General features: G+C 42.9%; 1 protein-coding gene across 6 annotated transcripts in view; it reads left to right on the forward strand.

Moving 5' to 3' along the window:
- The window catches only part of RALGPS2 (Ral GEF with PH domain and SH3 binding motif 2), a 281,794-nt gene that overhangs the window by 243,191 nt on the left and 19,450 nt on the right, over positions 1 to 19,153 (forward strand). For 5 of the 6 annotated variants that reach the window (XM_030571858.1, XM_030571857.1, XM_030571855.1 and 2 more), the window contains 3 exons: positions 5,882 to 5,959; positions 8,097 to 8,202; positions 15,714 to 15,806. In XM_030571858.1, the coding sequence (XP_030427718.1) occupies positions 5,882 to 5,959; positions 8,097 to 8,202; positions 15,714 to 15,806 (277 nt within the window). The remainder of the gene's footprint in view (positions 1 to 5,881; positions 5,960 to 8,096; positions 8,203 to 15,713; positions 15,807 to 19,153) is intronic. The other variant, XM_030571859.1, reaches the window with a different exon arrangement.

Below are 19,153 nucleotides of genomic sequence, written 5' to 3' on the forward strand. Positions count from 1 at the left end.
TCTGCTGGTAACATGGATTATAATTCTCTCTTTCATATTCAGGGAACCCATCAATCTGGAAACTGTGGGGTAACCATGCCCACCTGTATGGATGGAGACATGGATAGAAATTTTGGCCTAAGGACTTGCTGTTTATAGCCAGGAAATGTATCCCTTCCCAGTATTCTGCCTTTATCTTGTAGAAACAGTTCAGATTGTACAAGTTCCTTATGGAGAGAGATTTAAGTTGTGCTTTGTACCAAAGGTGAACTCTTCAATACCATCTCTTCCTATAAAATCTGTTATTTCCATGGAAGGAGCCTCTAAGCATCCAGTGGATGAAAAGCTAGAACAGTCTCTTCAGAGTAGCAGATTACTCCTTGGCTACCCTGCATGCAGCTATAGCATACAGCATCATTTAGAGATTCCCTGAAGTGCTCAAGTCATCTGTATTGATATTTAAACAGAACAAAGTCAGAAAAAAGAGGATCTGGAACTTGCATATAACCCATTCCTATATGTGATGCAGCTTGTGATATCACAAGGTTTTCTTTCTGCTCTTCCTACTTTATTCTACCTGGCAAGAGTGGAGCAAGGTCCTGAGATGTGGGTATCATATTGAGTGTCCATTTGATTTGAGTTCCCTTTGATGGCCAAAAATTATATGGGTAAGCCTTAGATACAGTGGTGAAAGAAGCCATGGATCTGAGTAAGCTTCCTCTGGCCCAAGGAAGACACAAATTTCTTCCTCAAGGGCAAAAAATTTAGGATTAGTTCTTATGTTTTGCTAGAATCTTTCTTGTCTCCAAAGGAAAAGAGTACTTCTCATGGCCCTTATCTCAAGAATCCAGAAGAAAGCAGGTTATCTCCAGTCCCTCTCCCAATAAATAATGAGAATTGAATGGATCAGACTCACTGCCCAATTGGGAGCATGTTGAAAAGTTTGCTGCAGGTCTGGGCTGGAACCATCCAGGACAAATGGGTTTGTGACTGAGCATCATGGCTACCTCAGAGAATTTTTCGTCCTGCATTCATCACCAAATTCCACATCCTTTTGATGCTTCCCTTAGTCCTGACCAAAAAGCAAGCTTTTGTGGACCCTATTTGATGTAACCTCTTTTTGAGGGATTTTCTCTTGTCCCATCCCGGAAAGGGGCATAGATTCTTTATGGACAGTGGAACATGTATGAGACTTTCATAGTTATACCTTATGTCTTTCAATCACTGAGATGGTGAAGCAAAGCTAGGAACTTTATGGGGGATGTTTTGACTGACGTGCCTAAAATTAAAGGTCACTGTGATGCTTGCCTGCAAAGTTGGAAAGTTATACAGTAGAGCTCCATTCTTGTTAAGGAAAAAGGTCCCTTTGTGAATAGAGGAGAAGCATCAATTAGTTGGAATTGCTAGCCATTAGCAAAACCACCAAATGTCCTTCATGACTACCACCTCCATTCTGGTTCAGAGCCAGGGAGTGGGAACTGAAAGCTGGTATCCTTCAGTTTATTTTACAGAGTGAGGGAAGTCAGCAGATCAACGTATTTGCTTCAAGCAACAAGGAAATTGTACTTTTTCTATCTGAGGCACTGGAGAGCAGGATATGGAAGATAAATTATTCTAATTCAAGTGGACATACCATCTTATATACACCTATTCTTTTTCCTTTCCTGGCTTAGGTAACCAGAAAATTCAAAAGGGATGGGGCCTGAATCCTCTTCCTTGTTTGCTTATCAAATGCTGTTTTTGCTGAAAAATGCCCTCTGTGGAGGTTACCTATTTCCAGAGACTTGGTAATGCAATGATTAATATGTTTCAAGGCTCAGAAGTTCAAACTGGCAGTCTGGAACTTAATAGTAAGCTTTAAAAACTTTGGGATCTGGATCAGCTAGTCAAGATCTTCTTGTGGTCCAGAAAGGATCTGCTGTGTTTTAAAAGGTTTGTATGTTGAACATGGTCTCACTTCAAAATCTATGTCAGTCAAAACCTGTCTTAGCTACTTACTTGGTAGATTCACTAAAACTAGCCTAAGGGTGTTAGATGCCTAATTTCCTTGGGCACTTTTGGAACTTCCTTGGTATCTTACTTGTAACTGCAGTAAGAGCCCTCTGCTTATCTATGAGGAAAAGTTAGTTTTTTACCCTCCTATCCCTTGATTCACTAAATTACTCCTGGGTGAGTTCTGTGACACTGCACATACACAGAATTTATGTCCCCTTCAGATTTCTTTGCTTCCCCACAGAAAAATAACTTTGTGACAGGGAATCAAAAGGAAGACACGACAGCAGTCATGCAACCCTCCAGCAGTATGACCCTCCGGCAGGGGCAGAACTGGGGAAGACCTGGCTGATGGCTCCTACCCTGCTCCAGGCTCAGTTGCTAGTCCCAGCTGGGCTGTGAAGGATGGAACTTCCTGTTCCCCTGCACAGCATCTGGGGCTGGGTCAGATCCACCCCTAGATTTCTCCCCCAGCTGCAGGAAGCTCTGCAAACTCCCTCCCCCCCGTTTCCTGCACCCATCACTCCTCAGTTGCAGGGGCAAGGATCCCTGTACAGGGAACTGCTCCCGCATCTGCCCAACTCCCATGCATCCAGGCCCCCTCGTACTCAGACTCTCTAATCAAGTCTCACCCCTCTGCACTAAGAACCCCCCCCCCCCACAATGAGCTCCATTCCCCCTACACCTAGACCACCCCAACGAGCCACCTGCACCCGGATCTCCACCCCACCAAGCCCCAACCATATGCACCTGGATCCTCACACCACTGAGCCCCACTCTCTCAGCATCTTCCCCCCAACCCTCCTGCTGAGCTCTATCCCCACCACACTCAGACGAAAACCAACCCCCACCCTCTGGCTGAGTCCCAGCCACCTTCACCTGGACTCCCCTGCAGACTTCCATTATCATTGGTCTCAGAACCCCCCACAATCCCCTGGCATCCGAATCCTCCACTGAGCTGCCCACACACAGATGCCCCACATGCAACCCTCTGAACCCACACCTGTCCCCCTAAACTAAAGCCCTTCCACACTTGGATCCTGCCTTGCTGAGCCTGCCTGCCCACACCTGGTGTACCTGGCATGGAGGGTCAGGGCCCTGGGGTGTTTCTGGGGCAGGCCTGGACCTTGCACTGTGTCATGGTTGAGTGCAGCCTCACCGCTGAGTCCGTGTCTGGAGGAATTGGGGGGTGCTGGACAGTGATCTCCCAGTTCTGTGCAGCCAGTGTCCTGTGCTCCGCAGTGCTGTGCTGGAGCCTCCATATTTATTTGACAAATAAAATTAGCAGAATTTTAAAATGTGTGCAGAATTTTATTTTTGGTGCAGAATTTTTAATTTTTTGGCACAGAATGCCCTCAGGAGTAACTAAAACATGGTCAGAATTACATCTTTCAATTAAAGCTTCTGCAGCCCCAGCTGGGAGCTCAACTTAGTACAGAGAGAGTTGATGCAACAGCCCTTTGAACTAATGGCTATGACCTTGTTGTCTTTTTCTTGTCAGTTGTCAGTACATTGTTGTCATTACTTCTTCAAGGATGGCCAGTGAATTCAATGCCTTATCATTAATAATTTTTTCTTTATTTTGTTTATTTTGATTTTTACTCAAGATTGTTTCTCCTTACCATTTAAATTGGTATATTTGACTCCCTTTATTTCCCCCAATCCTTCCCATCCTAATGAAATAAAGTAGCATTGTCTGGATGTCTGCCAAGATATTATTCTACTCCGGCAGAGCAAGATCAAAAGCCACAATCTTTCAGTAAGTCTAAGCAGGATTGTAAAATTGCATAGCTGAGCAGGTGAAATGCCTCTATTTAGTTTGAACTAATTCTGTAAAATCTCTTTCTATTTCATGGAAGAGGGAAATATAGCTTTTTATGGGAAACACTGCAAAATGACAACCTGGCATCTTTTCATTCATTTATAAAACACAGTTCAATGTGTTCATCATCTTCAGCTGCTCGCTTTGGTTGTAGTATCTTGCAGATTGCCATCCTCAATTGATCTCTGTTTGACTTTCCCTCCCTCCCTTTTCTGAGTTCCTGATTGCTCTCTAATTCCTAATATTCCATTTCCAGACTGATGGATTTCTTGTGTATGAAAATGAGACAATGTTGTCCTTATCTACAATTTGTTGTTTTATGGCAAGGAATTGATCAGTCTGGATTTTCTCTCCCTCAGAGTGACAGCCATATTTAGGTTGCCTAAGGCTTTCCATTATAAAAAGCTCTTGTGACTTTCTTTTTTGTGAAGTGCTAACTCTCCTCTTGTTTGAAGCAGGCTTTTGAAGCTCTTCAGGGAGAAAGCCTTCATGCTAGAGAAGTGCCATTTCTATGTTGCTTGAAATTCTGTTCAGTTTTGGCTAAGATATAAACCAGATCTAATCATCATTTCTCCTCAATCATACTGTCAGCAAAATTTTGTCAGTGTGTTCCCTCCACTGGGAGGTTGTAACCCAGCATGTAGATAGACCAATGGGCTGTCATCTCAAGTGCTGGTGGGCATATTTACCAAATATAGTTTTATCCAGATGATTGATTCCTTGTTATGCAAAGACAAATTTAAAGATTAGAACAAAGCTTATTTCCATCATTTACATGGAAGATGGATGCAAGTCATAAACCTCTCATCTATATATGTTGATGCAACAGTTGTATTTAATTTTTTTAAATTGTAAGTATAAAACTTTAGCTGTCTAAATCATTAGAGTTTCTTAGAAATTAAAAAAAAATCTGACCTTATTGAATTTTGCAAATTCGAAGATACCTAGGTTGCTGAAGGGCAGAGATTAATTATTTAGAACACAGTTTCCTTGGGAGAAAGAATAGGGTGGAAATGTATACTTATAATACATCTATGGTGAGGATTCTTATTACAGCATATTAAATTATTTGAGTTGGTAAGGGAGTGTAAACTTTATATTTTGTTTTAACCTTTTTGATATTACTGTGTTTTCTTCAATACTGCTATTAATTAATCAACATATCACCATTGACTTCAGTGGAGTTACATCAATTTACACTAGCTATGGATCTGACCTTATATAACCAGCTTTGAATCAGGCACAGAATAATATTCAAAAGATAAGTTTAGAAACTAAGTGCTGGAATTGGGTAGCAGTACTGAAAACAGCAGTAGCGAAGGGTTCAAAAATTTAAAACTTCTTATGTAACATTTATACTCCCTTTAAACTGACACATTGAGATGTTACAGGTTTGCTGCCTCTTAGAGCTTAAATAATTTGCATTTGATCTTGGAACCATAATATAATAAGCCACAAGATTTTGCTTTGTTGACTTTTCCCAGACAATAAAGGTGTATCCAAGCAAAGTATCTGTTTGTTTGTTTTTTTTAATGTATAGTATTTTAAATAGATATTGTCTCATAGCAGACTGTATGTGATTTTCTTTGGCTTCAGTGATTGATTTGGAAATGGTGCCAGTACTCAGGATTGAGTTAAGAAGTCTTTATATTCCTCACACAGTTGCTTGTGTGCCTATTTCTAAGTTTAGGGTCCTTATTACCCTTTGCTTCTTGTCACAGAGTCTGTAGCAGTATCTATAGTCAGCATTAAAGGCAGCTGTTTGCAACCTAGTTCCTTATAGTATTTTCATTTTTATTTTGTGAGTTAAAAGAAGCTTTTCTTTTCTGAAAACCCATTAATTGAGATGGCAATAAAAATACCCCAGTGTTATGAGCACTGACATCAAGAACATCTGTTCAAATAAGAAATGTAGATTTTGAAATCTGCAACTGCATGTTTTTTTCTAATGAAATATCCACTACTGCTTATTGTAGGAGTGGTAGTTATGTGGCACAAGAGAGACTTTGTTACACTATTCTAGCAATTATGCTGCTTGTGTGGATAAAAGTGTATGTAATATATACAATTTATAATGGAATCCAACAGGAACAGATTATACCATTCTCTCGGTCCGGTGACAAGAGTGGCACGAAATGGCTATCGAGGCCACATGAAGGCCAGCAGGTACAATAATCCCCTGCATCCAGGGGTCACAGATTTTTCTTCTGGTGTTGGTGACTGGCTCGATAATTAAGTGGGTGTCTTCTGACATTTCTGATCTTTCTAACTTTCAAGGCAAAATTAAGGTAGCGACTTATCCTTAAAACAGAAAATTTCTCTTCTGTGATATGATCTATTTCATCATACAGGCTCTGGCTCATTCTTTTCTGCCTATCCAGTTTCTAAATACTGTATCTCTACATCAAGACTTAAAGATGCTTTACTATAGGTAGCTTTTTAACAGTGCAACACTATGTGGTGGTGGTAGAAACCACGTTGGCCACAAAGCGTGCGACTTGTGCTTGAGACTGCGTCCAAGGTGTTTTCTTTGTTAATAATTCTTCATTGAACTTGCCTTTAAAAAATGGCTGACTTGGCTAAATTGCAAGTCATGCATTAAAATTGGCCCTCTGTGTGGCCGGACTCATTCTAAATAGCACTATATATAAAACTGCATGCTCACTCAGCTTTTCATTCTGTCTAATTAAATTACAACTCTCTCTGCAGCAGTGTGGTACTGGAGTTGTAAAAGGGAAGAGAATAACTCTTATATATTAATGAGTAGCAAGCATTGTGTGTAATTGAATTAAATTCATGTTCATGTCAGTGTCTGAATTAGTCAGTATATCACTGTCAATTAGTAGGTGTAGTGAAAATGTTTGCCAGATTTCTGAGTTATTTTGCATATGCGTAACTGTTGTGATGGGTTAATGGATTAATTCTGATTTACTTCAACAGACATGTCAGAAATCTGTAGTTTCTCAGCATATTTCTAGAAAGCTGATGCATACACCAATTTAATTATGTAAACTGGTTGATATAAACTGAAATTATCCCTGTTGTGAAAATAACAATCTTTCATGTTTTAAAATAATTTGTAAGCCAGTCGCTCACTTTTAATAAAGTTTGGTTTCCTTTTCACCATACCAGGCATCTGTTTTTGCCATATTCTTTTTGGGCACAATTTAGATTGATAGGGAATTAACAGCGCACCAACTGCATTGTAACACACACAATTTACTGCTGTAGGCCAGGTTTTCTGCTCTCTATTATTGATGTCCTTTACTGCTCTCAAATATCTTATAATTAAATTGTGCATGTTTTGTTGAGCTTTTGCTGTGGATTTTTTATTTTATTTTTTGTAATTTGGCTGACTCAAATGATTCTAATAAAAAATCCAGTTTTTCCCACTAGCACTTAGGAAAAGATTCTAATAAAATATTGCAACAATGATACAGCATTACTTGTTCAGGGGGTAGTGACAAATCTATGATTACTTACCAGTTAGACTTAGTTGAAATACAGCTGTATCCTAAGCTTTGGGAAGTGCATTTTAAAATCATGAACCACCTTCTGGCTTCATTAGTTTGTTATTCCTCTGCAGCATGGCGACGAATCACGTGCAGGTTTAAACTAGAGTAAATGGTGGATTCTCTGTAACTTGAAGTCTTTAAATCATGATTTAAGAACTTAATTAAATCAGCTAGAACTTGGAGTCTATTACAGGAGTGGGTGGGTGAGGGTCTGTGGCCTGCAATGTGCAAGAATCAGACTAGATGATCATAATGGCCCCTTCTGACTGTAAAATCTGAGTCACAGGTTATGTCTGCACTACTCCTTATGTCACTCAGGGGTGTGAATAAGCCACCCCCCCCCCCCCCGTGACATAAGTTACACTGAGCTAGGAGTTGTTGTGGACAGTACTATGTTGGCAAAGAGTTTCTCCTATCAATATAGCTACCACTGCTCATTAGGAGATTAATTAAATTGATGGGAGAATGCTCTCATGTCAGCTTAGAATGTCTACACTGGAGCTTACAGTGGGGCAGCTGTACTGATGTAGCTGCGCCATTATAAGCTCTCTAATGTAGCCATAGCCTGAGTAATCATTTACTTTTGCTTGTGACTGTAAATTCCTTAAGAGCAATCCCTTATAGCCACCAAAGTCTTTTTTCCATGATGAAGTCTAATAAATAAAATGTCAGCATTTCTAAATTAAAGTGCAGATGTTTACATTATGTTTGGGTAATGACTGGAGTACTGCTTTGGCAAAAGGATATTTATATATTTTTCACACTGTTTTCTCACATGCTTCTTGTAGTTCTGCAGAATCTGAAGATTTGGCTGTTCATTTGTATCCAGGAGCAGTTACTATTCAAGGTGTTCTCAGGAGGAAGACTTTATTGAAGGAAGGCAAAAAGCCTACTGTAAGACTACCGTAAACCATTTTTCCTCTTTCTCTATTTTAAAATGATATCTTTAAAACAGAACAAAGCTACTTGGTTAAAATCCGGAAGCCTTTGCTCACTACTTGCTCAGTCCTTACTGAAACATAACTCTTGCTAAAATCAGTAGGAATTATGATGAAGTAGGAACTGACTAAAAAGTGAGTAAAGACTTCAGTATTTGGTACCTTATATATTTGCCACTTACAAAGGCTCTCGCTCCTAGATTTGATTTTCTGGAATTCATGTGATTTGTCTAAATCAGGGAATTACTGTTACGGAAGTTGATCTTCTGTGTTCCTTCAAAAGTATTCCATTAATCCTAAATTGTTAACATTTTTGCACTTGCATAAACTGTATAACTTATAAATACGTTTAACTTACCGTAGTATAACTTACTATCTATCCATATCCACCACTAAAAGAAAACAAATCAAAATACCTTTAGAGGGCAAGAGCCTGGCAACTATTGATATTAAACAGAAATATTATTAAAATATTAGTGTTGATATGTCTATAGACACAAGAGAATTCACATTTACAGCCTGTACAGTTTTATTGCCTCTTCCTCGCATACACAGTCTATAACTTCATACATTGTTGAGACAACTCTACCAGGGCCAACTTTATGAACAGCGGAGCCCAATTCGAATACCCAGCAGCGGTCCGGGGCTTGGGCAGCACTTTGGCGGGGCGGGGGGGTCCGCTCCGGGGCTTCCATGGCACCGAAGGACCCCCCCGCCACCGACATGCCGCCGAAGACCCACACACACACACACTCACTCTGCCACCAAAGACCTGGAGCGGATACCCTCCCCCACCCCCTCCTTAGGCACGAGATCCGATTCTGGGGAATCTACAATGCTTGAATTAAATAAAACTGGATATATTAAGGAGGAAATAGCATCCTTCTCTGAACTTCTTTGCTTTAAACTATAATGGTAACACACCGTTAATTATATTTATGTATGTAATAATTATATTTATAACTGCCAGACACCCCCAAGCCAAAGCACTTGGAATGCTGCACGATAAGGTACAATACAGGGAACCCATGCTTCAGTTGAATACATGTGGATGGAGCATTGTGTCTGTACCATTGTTTCAAGTGCCAGCCTGTGCAGATACAATTGCAAGATCTAGGACCTTAATGTTTCTTGATTTAGCAAATAAGTATTTCTCCAGAAGTAACATATCTATCAGATTATTGTAAGTTTACACCACAAAATTCTTTGGATTTTATTTACATTTTTAGACCTACATATTTTTCTCCTTAATCCAAGTAGGTTTTTCAAACTTCATCTCCCAAAAAATGTTCTGTTGTTGGAAGGTGTCTTTATCTTTCCTTTTAGTAACTAGAATGTCAAATTTGCTGCCATTCATATCCAACTGGACTGTGGAAGTGCTAACTATTTCTTTCCCTTTCCCTCCCTAACTGTTGAACTGATCCGAAGAATGAACAGACTAAGCAACCTAGAGTACAAAATGTCATTATTCCTACTCATTTATTGCTAGATCTTTGATGATGTAAACTGGCATAGTTCCATTGACTGAAGGAGCTATCCCAATGTATACCAGCTGAGAATCTGTCCCTTATAGATTATTTCTGTATTTTGACATATTTTGTCTATAAATGTGATCTCTTGGATATCACAAGCACAAATATCATATCTATTTCTATACTTCTCATTTATTTGCAAGCCCAGTCTATCTTAAATGTCCCTGTTCTAATATATTAATTTGTGCATGTTTCAACTAATTAAAAGTATTGGAAATGATATTGCAATGTAAATACTTAAACTTTATTTTCTCTGAGTTTATTCATTTTATATATTAAAAATACCAAAATGTCCTTGTTTGCTAAATCTATTGATGTTAACGAGTGTGTGCAGAGCATCACAATCGGTCTCTTAAAACTGCTCAGATTTGTCAACAAATAGCATATTCTGCTTAAATATTTCATATACTACAATATTTTGGTACATAATAAATTCAGAGAAATAAGATAATTGACCATTTAAAAAAAGATTCATTATGTATTATTAATTATTAAAATATAGTATGAATGTATGCAAATTAAAGAGTAAATGCTTGCAGCACTTCTTTAAAATCATCTTGATGTACAGTTCCACAAGAAGAAGAAAAGCATCTGTCCTTTAATAATTAGAGGTTTATGATGCCTGGCAGAAAGGTGTTGTTATGCTGATATTGTATAGTAAATAATATTGCTTTTTGTTAATATTGCTTCTATCAGCAGCTGGTTTGGAAATTTATTTTTATTTAAACATGGTAATTTCAACTGACAATTTGCTGACAAAGAGCAGCACATCAAAAATAATCAATAGCTTTTTATAAGCCATCACAAATGCCTATTGTTGTAGCTAAGTTGGCTTGCTGTCTGTGGGTTAGAAGCAATGTTATAGTTCCCACTACACTAGTTGATAGAGATGGTCACATTGTGATAGACTTAGAATCCATTGAGAGGAAGACAATTATACCACTATATAAGCATCACCTGATTAATAGTGACTTTGGAACAGAAGGCATGTTCTTCTTTGAGTGCTTGCTCATGTCAGTTCCATTCTAGATATGTGTGTGCACCCACTTGCACAGTCATCGGAGATTTTTGCCTTAGCGGTATCTATAGGGTCAGCTGTGGAGTGCCACATTCATGTGTCAGTATATAAGACATCGCCAGCCCTATGCCCTCTCAGTTGCTTCTTACCGCCTGTGACAGTTGGTCAGTGCGACTTTTTCTCCTTGCCTAGCAAGTTCATTAGCGAGTCTCTCCTTCTTTCAAACTTTTAGTGTCTTGTAAATAGTTTGTTTACAGTAGTTAATTAGTAAGTAGTAGTAAAGTAGTGTAGTTAGTAAGTTAGAGTCCCAGTGGGGACATTGCCCCAGGCGGGGTATGCCCTGGTTTCCGGGTTTTAAGCCCTGTTTGGCCTGTACAGGCCTATGCCTGTTAGTGACTCCCATATCAGCTGCCTAAAGTGCTTGGGGGAATCACATGTGAAGGTCAAGTGTCGCATCTGTAAGAACTTTCGTTCGAGAACACAAAAGGAGCACAACATCCGTTTGAGGGCCCTCCTCATTGAGGCTGCTCTCCACACAGTGTTGTAGCCCTCCCAGCTGGACTCTTCTCCCAGCACTTCAGCCTTGTGTATAGTGCACCCCCAAGACCTGACTTTGCCCAGCAATGCTCCCCTTTGCCAATGGCCAAGAAGAAATTGAAAAACACGACTCCCCAGCACCAAGCAATAAAGGCCAATGACCATCAGATAAAGGATTCAGTTTGGGCTGCCAGCCCACCCCAGAGCTATATGGAAGTGCCTCCCTGATCAGACCCCTTAGCGCCCCGTCCTCTCAAGGTATCCACCACCGACTCCCAAGAGTGGTAGGGGGACCCTGACTCATGGCAGGACTGTTGTCTTCCCAGGCCCTACCAGCATCCAGAGAGCAAAGGAGTCTTCCAGTGCCGCTGGCACTGCACACAATTCTCGACCCAGCAAAGGCTCCCTATGAGGGCAGGGCAGCCGTAAACTGCCCAGCCACCCACCCCAAAGGGCAAGCAAATACACTGGCCCCCAATGCTGGGGCAGCTCTTTCCATCTCCACAGTCCAGGTCGCCGGTTAGATGTCCTAGGTTGCCGACACCACACTTGCGGTGTCCACCTACTTGACATGGATAGTCCAGAGGGAGATGTTGGTCACAGTATGGCCGGCACTGGTTGTCCTCCCGTTAGTAGTCTCCACGGCATAAATCCCCATCAGCTAGACCACGGGAATGATCTCCGATGCAGTACCAGTCTACTCGCTCCTGGAACCAGTCTGCCTACTCAAGGCACCTTTCACCTACAGTGACAGTTAGCCGTTAAACTCAGGTGTCGACAGCCCCACCATGGTCACCGAAGGGCTCTGAAAGGGAGTTGAGCCCCTCGCCGAGGCAGCACCAGCACAAGTGGGCTCCTGAGGCTATTTCAATCTCCACGATGCCTTCCGGGCAGCAGGACCAGTGACCGGCACAGTGGCCCTACTGGAATGCATGGGGCATGCTGGTTATGCCAATGCCCTTTTCGCACCACTCATCGGTTGCCACTTTGGAAAAGCAACTGGCGGCACCAGGTTCAGTACGTGAAGCAGAATCGGATGCTGGGGGGAGGAGCGAATGCCCGCTCCTAAAGTCCCTTCCCCCGTGGGCGATGATGTCCTAGGCCCTCCCAATCTCCAAATGAGGGTGTTGTGGGGCGCTTTCTTGCCAGCCTACTGGACAATTTTAAGGAGCCACCATGCCCTGCTTTGAAGGATGGCCATGAACTTGGGCCTGGAGGTGGAGGAAATGATAGAGCACTTGGACACCTCGTTTATTATGCTCTCGGCATCAACCTCCTCGCGTGTCGCACTATCGGTGCACGATGGGGTCTTAAAAATAACTAAAGCCCTCTGGCAAACCCCGTTTTCCATCCTGCCCACTTCCAAAAGGGCTGAATAGGTGGGATGAAATACTTCTTAAGTGTTTGAATACCTGTATATCCACCCACCTTCAGGGTTGCTGATCGTCTCTGTGGCCAATGAGAGAGACAGACAGGCAAACCAGTTCTACTCCCAAAAATAAAGAAGCCAAGAGGCTGGAACTTTTTGGAAGAAAAATTTATTCAACGGCCAGCCATCAGTTCAGGGTAGCAAACCACCAGATTCTTTTGGGGAGATATAACTTAAATTTTTGGGATTCCCTTCATAATTTCGAGGATTCCCTGCCCCAGGACTTGGCCCAAGAATTCAAGGCCCGAACTGAGGCAGTGTAATGGGGCAGCGATCACCCCTGTGGCGCCTCCTGTCGGTCATCCTGGGAATTAGCTCTTCAACTCTGGAGTGCCCTCTGCAGGCCGGTGTCCCACTTCCTGCTGGGTTCCAAGTCCCTCTTGGACCTTGGACCCCGGTGCCCCTTTCAGACTGCAGTCTCACTGGGTCTCCCCTCCCCAGGGAGTCTCCACCCCTTATCCCCACCTTGCCTCAGTCGTAGGCTACTGCCAGTCACCAACTAGCCCCTACTCCCTGGGGCAGACTGCAATATAAGCCACTCATCACAGGCAAGGAGGGGCTTGGACCTACTGCCTTGGCCTAGCCTTGGGCTGTCCCGTACAACCCCAGTACCTATTTGGCCTTATACTAGGCCGCTCCCTGGGCCTTCCCCTAGCCCTGCTCCAGCTCAGGTACCTTACCTAGCTCCCCAGCAGCCAGGCTCGTCTTCCCCTACAGCCAGAGAGAAACTGTCTGCTCCTGGCTTCACTGGACCCTGACTGGGGCATGGCCCCCAGCTGAGGCTGCTTCCCCCAATCAGCCCAGCTTTTCCCCTGCTCCAGCCTTCTCCCAGGGCTGATTTTAACCCCTCTGGGCAGAAGTGGGGTGACCACCCCACTACAGGCAGGTACAGCAGTGGCTAGATGCTCCCTCCAAATGGCCTGGAACGTGGCCGATTTGGCCGTCAGGGTGGTCGCATTGGCGGTGGTCATGAGGCACAGTTCCTGGCTTCAGGCCGCGGGCCTGTCTCAGGAGATTCAGTCCTCCATCCAGGACCTCCTGTTTGATGGGAATGGACTCTTTGCAGAACAAATGGATGCAAGGCTGCATGGACTGAAAGACACTCAGGCAACCCTCTGCTTGCTGGATCTTCATACACCACAGCTGGCGAGGAAGCAGTTCCAGCCACCCCCTCCTCCAAGGTCTTGGCAGCCTCAGCAGGGATCTGCAGAAAAAGGGAGAGAGACATGAGTTTTTGTTGTCGCCACCCTTCCTCTTTCTGCTCACCTGTGCAGCCCGGCCTGGTGAAACATCATGGGGAGCTAGAAGTGCTCTTTTTGAGGGTGCGCTCAAGAGCGATGCCCCAGTCATCTTCCTGGATCTGCCTCATTCTTTCCTCAACCACCTACGTCCCTACTGTTCGGCCTAGTCACAGGTGACTTGGCACTGCTGGGTGCTTTATATCCCTGGGCTACACCCTACAATTCTTGGCTGCCCCTTTCCCACCCCACTTCCCCGTCCCTCTTCAGGGACCTTTCTCATAAGCAACTCCGCATTCAAGAGGTTGAGAACCTCCTGCAGATGGGGACAGTGGAAGAGTTCCCTCAGGCAATGAGAGGGAAAAGGGTTCTACTTCTGTTATTTCCTAATCCCGAAAGCAAAAGGGGGCCTAAGACCCATTCTGGACCTGCAGCACTTCAACAAGTCTCTCAAGAAGGTGAAGTTTTGCACTGTCTCCCTAGCCTCCATCATGGCCAACTCCATCTCTAGCCATTGCAAGCATGGTTAGCATTGGTCTACATCCCCAACAGACACAATCTACACCAGTGGTCACCAACTGATCAATCGCAATCGACTGATCCTATAGGATCTCCCAGTTGATCACGCTCTCCAGCAGGGCTGCTGCTAAGACAGGCTCCCTGCCTGTCATGGCCCCACGTCACTCCCAGAAGCGGCCAGTGTGGCCCCAGGGTCGCAGGGGGCAGGGGTCTCCCTTCACACGCTACTCTTGCCTGCAAGCACTGCAGTGGAAGCTGTGGGGGCAGTGCTTGCAGAGAGGGGCAATGCATGGAGCCACGTGCTGCTGCACCCCCCACGCATAACCATGAACTCCAAGCCCACTTTCAGGAATACTGCTTGTGAGTTACGTAGAATGGAATCGACATGAGCAAGCACTCGAAGAAAAAATGGTTACCTACCTTTCTTCGAGATGTGTTGCTCTTGTCCATTCCATTACCTGTCCTCCTGCCCCTCTGTTTGAGTGGTTGGCAAGAAGGAACTGAGAGGGCGTAGGAATGGGGGTGCCTAATATACCGACGCATGAGCTTGGCATTCCAGAGGGCACCAATGCCGACCCTACAGATACCGCTAAAGCAAAAATCTCTGACGACTGCGCACATACACCTAGAATGGAATGGACATGAGCAACACATCTCAAAGAACAAGTTATGAAAAGTTGGTAACTCTGTTTTCAACCCTGCTCAATGGAGGATGAGTGCTGAAATGACAGCAGCTAAAATGGATCTTAATAGTTGTGTTATTACAAATATTTTGTGATAAATCAGTAATTTCCAAACAAGTCAGTTGTCTAATTCTTGATGCTGCCCCTTGAAGGCAAATATAGCATTAAAAAGAAAAGGTATTTCTGTACCCAAAGTCAGTGCAGTATTGAATAAAAAGCCTTGGTAAAGTAGTGGAAATAAATATTACCTTGTTTGATGCCTGGATCATTAAGGAGTGATCAAGACCTCTGTGCACTACTTTCTTGATTCATACTGTGTTCCCGAGCATGTATTCTTAATCTAACTAGAAATAGCATCCGTGAAAAGGCAGCTGTTTTAGGTTGGGCTAGGTCCTGGGCAGTTGCTCCCCTAGGGAAATTTGTGGGATGATGAGGTAAACGTACATGCGTTTTTAACAAGACAACATAAAATGTTTTGTTTCATTAATCTGTTCTCTCTCTTTCTCTGTAGGTAGCATCTTGGACAAAATACTGGGCAGCGCTGTGTGGAACCCAGCTTTTTTACTATGCTGCAAAGTCTCTGAAGGCTACAGAGAGAAAACATGTATGTATTATAGTGCATCTCCCGACACTGCCTGCCAAAATTTAAAAGTTAATGCCCTTTCCTGATATACAGACCAACAGAATAATCCTGGACCTGCAAGTGAGCACTATCCTGTCCTTCAGTCAGTCTGTGTGTCATCTCTATGGATACAACTTAATAGAAGTAGGCACTGTAATAGGCTATACAGGGAACATCTACTTTGCATGTGTCTTTTGGGCTCAATGAAATTGTATATTAAACACATTAGAGAAGACCTGGAAAGAAAGAGAGAAAACTGCCAATGGTTGTCTTGAGTTGTCACCTATAGACCATACCTTCCTACAATATCTGATTTGAACAGGGGTGGGCAAATTTTTTTGGCCGAGGGCCACATCTGGTGGGTAGGGAAATTTGTACGCAGGGCCGGGGTAGGGGGTTGGGGTGTGGGAGGGGATGCAGTTTGCAGGAAGAGGCTCAGGGCAAGGGATTGGGGCAGAGGATGGGTGCAGGGCATATGAAGGGGCTGAAGGCAGGGGATTGGGGTGAAGGAGGGGTTTGGGGTACAGCAGGGGGCTTAGAGCAGAGGGTTGGGGTGTAGGAGGGGTGCAAGGTGCAGGCAGGGGGCTTAGGGCAGGGAGTTGGGGGGGTGAGGCACAGGAGGGTTTTGGGCTCCGTCCTGGCGCCGCTTACGTCAAGTGGCTCTAGGGTGGCAGTGGTGCGCACCGGGGCCAGGGCAGGCCTCTTGCCTGCCTGCCCTGTGCCACTCCCGTAAGCACTGCGGCCCCTGGGGGTGGAGGGCAGAGGGCTCTGCGTGCGCTGCCCTTGCTGCGTTTCTAGATACCTCCCTGGAAGCTCTCATTGGCTGCGTTTTCCCATTCCCGGCCAATGGGAGCTGTGAGGGGCGGTGCCTGGAGACAAGAGCAACGCATGGAGCCCTCTGCTCCCCTCCCCCCCATCCAGGAGCTGCAGGGATGTGGTGCCGATGGCACAGCGGGCCGGATCCTAAGCCCTGAGGGGCTGGATCCGGCCCGCAGGCCATAGTTTGCCCACCCCTGGATTAGAATATATCACTGCCCCCCTCCCAACATTCAAGCAAACATTTAAATATTTATATTTGCTATTATGTAAAGAACTGGAGAGTGTGTTAAACTCCAGTTTGTGGATTACTCTTCCTGCCTATTCTGTCTAATCCACTAATTCCTGAATTGTGGTCTGTGGACCACCAGTGGCTGCAGAGCACTTCCTGGTGGTATACAGAGAGCTGGCTTGCCATGTGTTGCTGGCTTTCCTGTCTTGTTTCCAGCTGCTAAATCACACTGAAAGAAGCTAAAATTACATTAAATACTTCTTTTACTACTTTTTTATGTAAGTAATTGCTGTACTTGCCCCAGGAATGTTATGCCATAGCCAGTGGAAGGGGAGAAGGGTGGTCTGTGTAGTCATGAAAGGGGAAGTGGATGAATCTGTTAAGAGACAGAAGAGAATTGGGAACCCCTGATGTTGTCTATGTAGAGTCTATACTGTGACTATCACTTCTAGGCAGTAACTTTATCCAATGTTTCAAGTCTTCATTAGCCATGTGAATTTTGTCAGATGTCACTGTACATTAGGTCATTACCTTTGCATAAAGCTGTATAATTTTAGAAAATGAGAAGTTGTGCTCCAGAATCCTGGAAAGGGGACTAGCTTGTTTGTCTGTGGTACAAAATGTTCTTTTTCTATTTCTTACATGCAGAGGGCAATGGTAAGATCTTGGATTTCTGAAAGTTCTGCTCTACTTTCTATAAAAAGAATCCACTAAAAATTGTCTTTTGTCATTTATATAACAAGCTAGGTGTTTTCCAAATTTATTTACACTAGTTAATTTCATTGGGAAACCCAATATTATAATATCTAAAGTAGCTTAATAATAGTATCTTAGTGCACTAAAAAGGTTTGCATGACTTAAATTATTTTTTCTTCCCACTTAAATTGGCATTCAGTTTGCTTAGCTGAGAGCAATGGTCCTGCTTAATCTAATCTGTCAATTGTTACTGCTTAGTGAAGCTAGTGAAATACATTTTTTGACAGATTTATATGTGATATTAATGAAAAACTTACATATTCAAATCTGCCTCATTAAGAGTAGAAATAGCAGGAAATAATGGAAAGAAACAAGACTGTACAAATGATTATATTAAAAAAAATTAAGAAAGTAATATGTTGCTGGCATTATATTGTCAAGAGTGTGTTGCTTGCCTTTCTGAAGGCACTGAGAATTGAAAAAGCCTCCTTTCTGCCAGTATGTCATGTTTTGTGCTCCTGTTGCTGACTTTTGATGCCTTTAGCTTTTATTCCAAATAATGTATTTTTCCAAGAATGGAATCATCATTCTATAAATCTCTCTTGCCTGATGTTTTCTCCATTTCAAAATATCAAATGATAACTCAGAAAGGGGAAAATAAATATATCTCCATATATTATCAATTAAGTACTATCTCATAGAGCTGGAAGGGATCCTGAAAGGTCATCAAGTTCAGCCCACTGTCTTCACTAGCAGGACTAAGTACTGATTTTACCCCAGATCCCTAAGTGGCCCCCTCAGGGATTGAACTCACAATCCTAGGTTTAGCAGGCCAGTGTTCAAACCACTGAGCTATTTCTCCCCCCTAGTATACTAACATGGATGAGAAAGGGTTTTACTATAATACCTGTAACATGCATATACTTCTCAACAAGTAATTTTAAAACAGATTTAATAAACATGTTGTTGAAAAAAAAATCTGAGTAGCACTTGGCAGTGGGAAACCTAGGGAAGTTACGTAGCTAGCTATTGTATTCTGTTTCTAAATAAAAAAAAAAGTTTCACTTCTATTTATAGATGGCTCGTTGATTAACAATTTATTTCAGAGTAAAAATACAATAATGAATATCACACTATAAGGGGAGCAATCTTTTATCTTAAAAGTCTTATTGAGGATAAGTAGTATACATTAAATGGACATACAGTAATACTTCTCCGAAGGTAAGTATATAATTCCCAGATCAGAATCTTTAAACTAGAGATAAGACTGAAAATGTATTAGTAACTTTAAAGGGAGGAAAAACTATTAATTTCACTTTTAATGGAGATATAGCAACACTTTGGCATTTAATCTGTACTTCTGATGACCTTATTAATGCAATGCCTTCTGATGCTCCCATGGGGTGATTTAGCTTGGCATCTCCTATATTGCAGGGTTATTGTGAAATAGAATAGTGTAGGCCTCAGCCTGCCCCTTAAGTCCTAATTATCTGATTGTGGGCTGTCAGGGAGCCTGTATACAGCTCATACTTGTTTAGTTATGATTCAGGAATGAAATTTAACTATCTGAGGGTAAATTGGAGAT

This window comes from Gopherus evgoodei, chromosome 8 (assembly GCF_007399415.2).
Source record: "Gopherus evgoodei ecotype Sinaloan lineage chromosome 8, rGopEvg1_v1.p, whole genome shotgun sequence".
Taxonomy (NCBI): domain Eukaryota; kingdom Metazoa; phylum Chordata; order Testudines; family Testudinidae; genus Gopherus; species Gopherus evgoodei.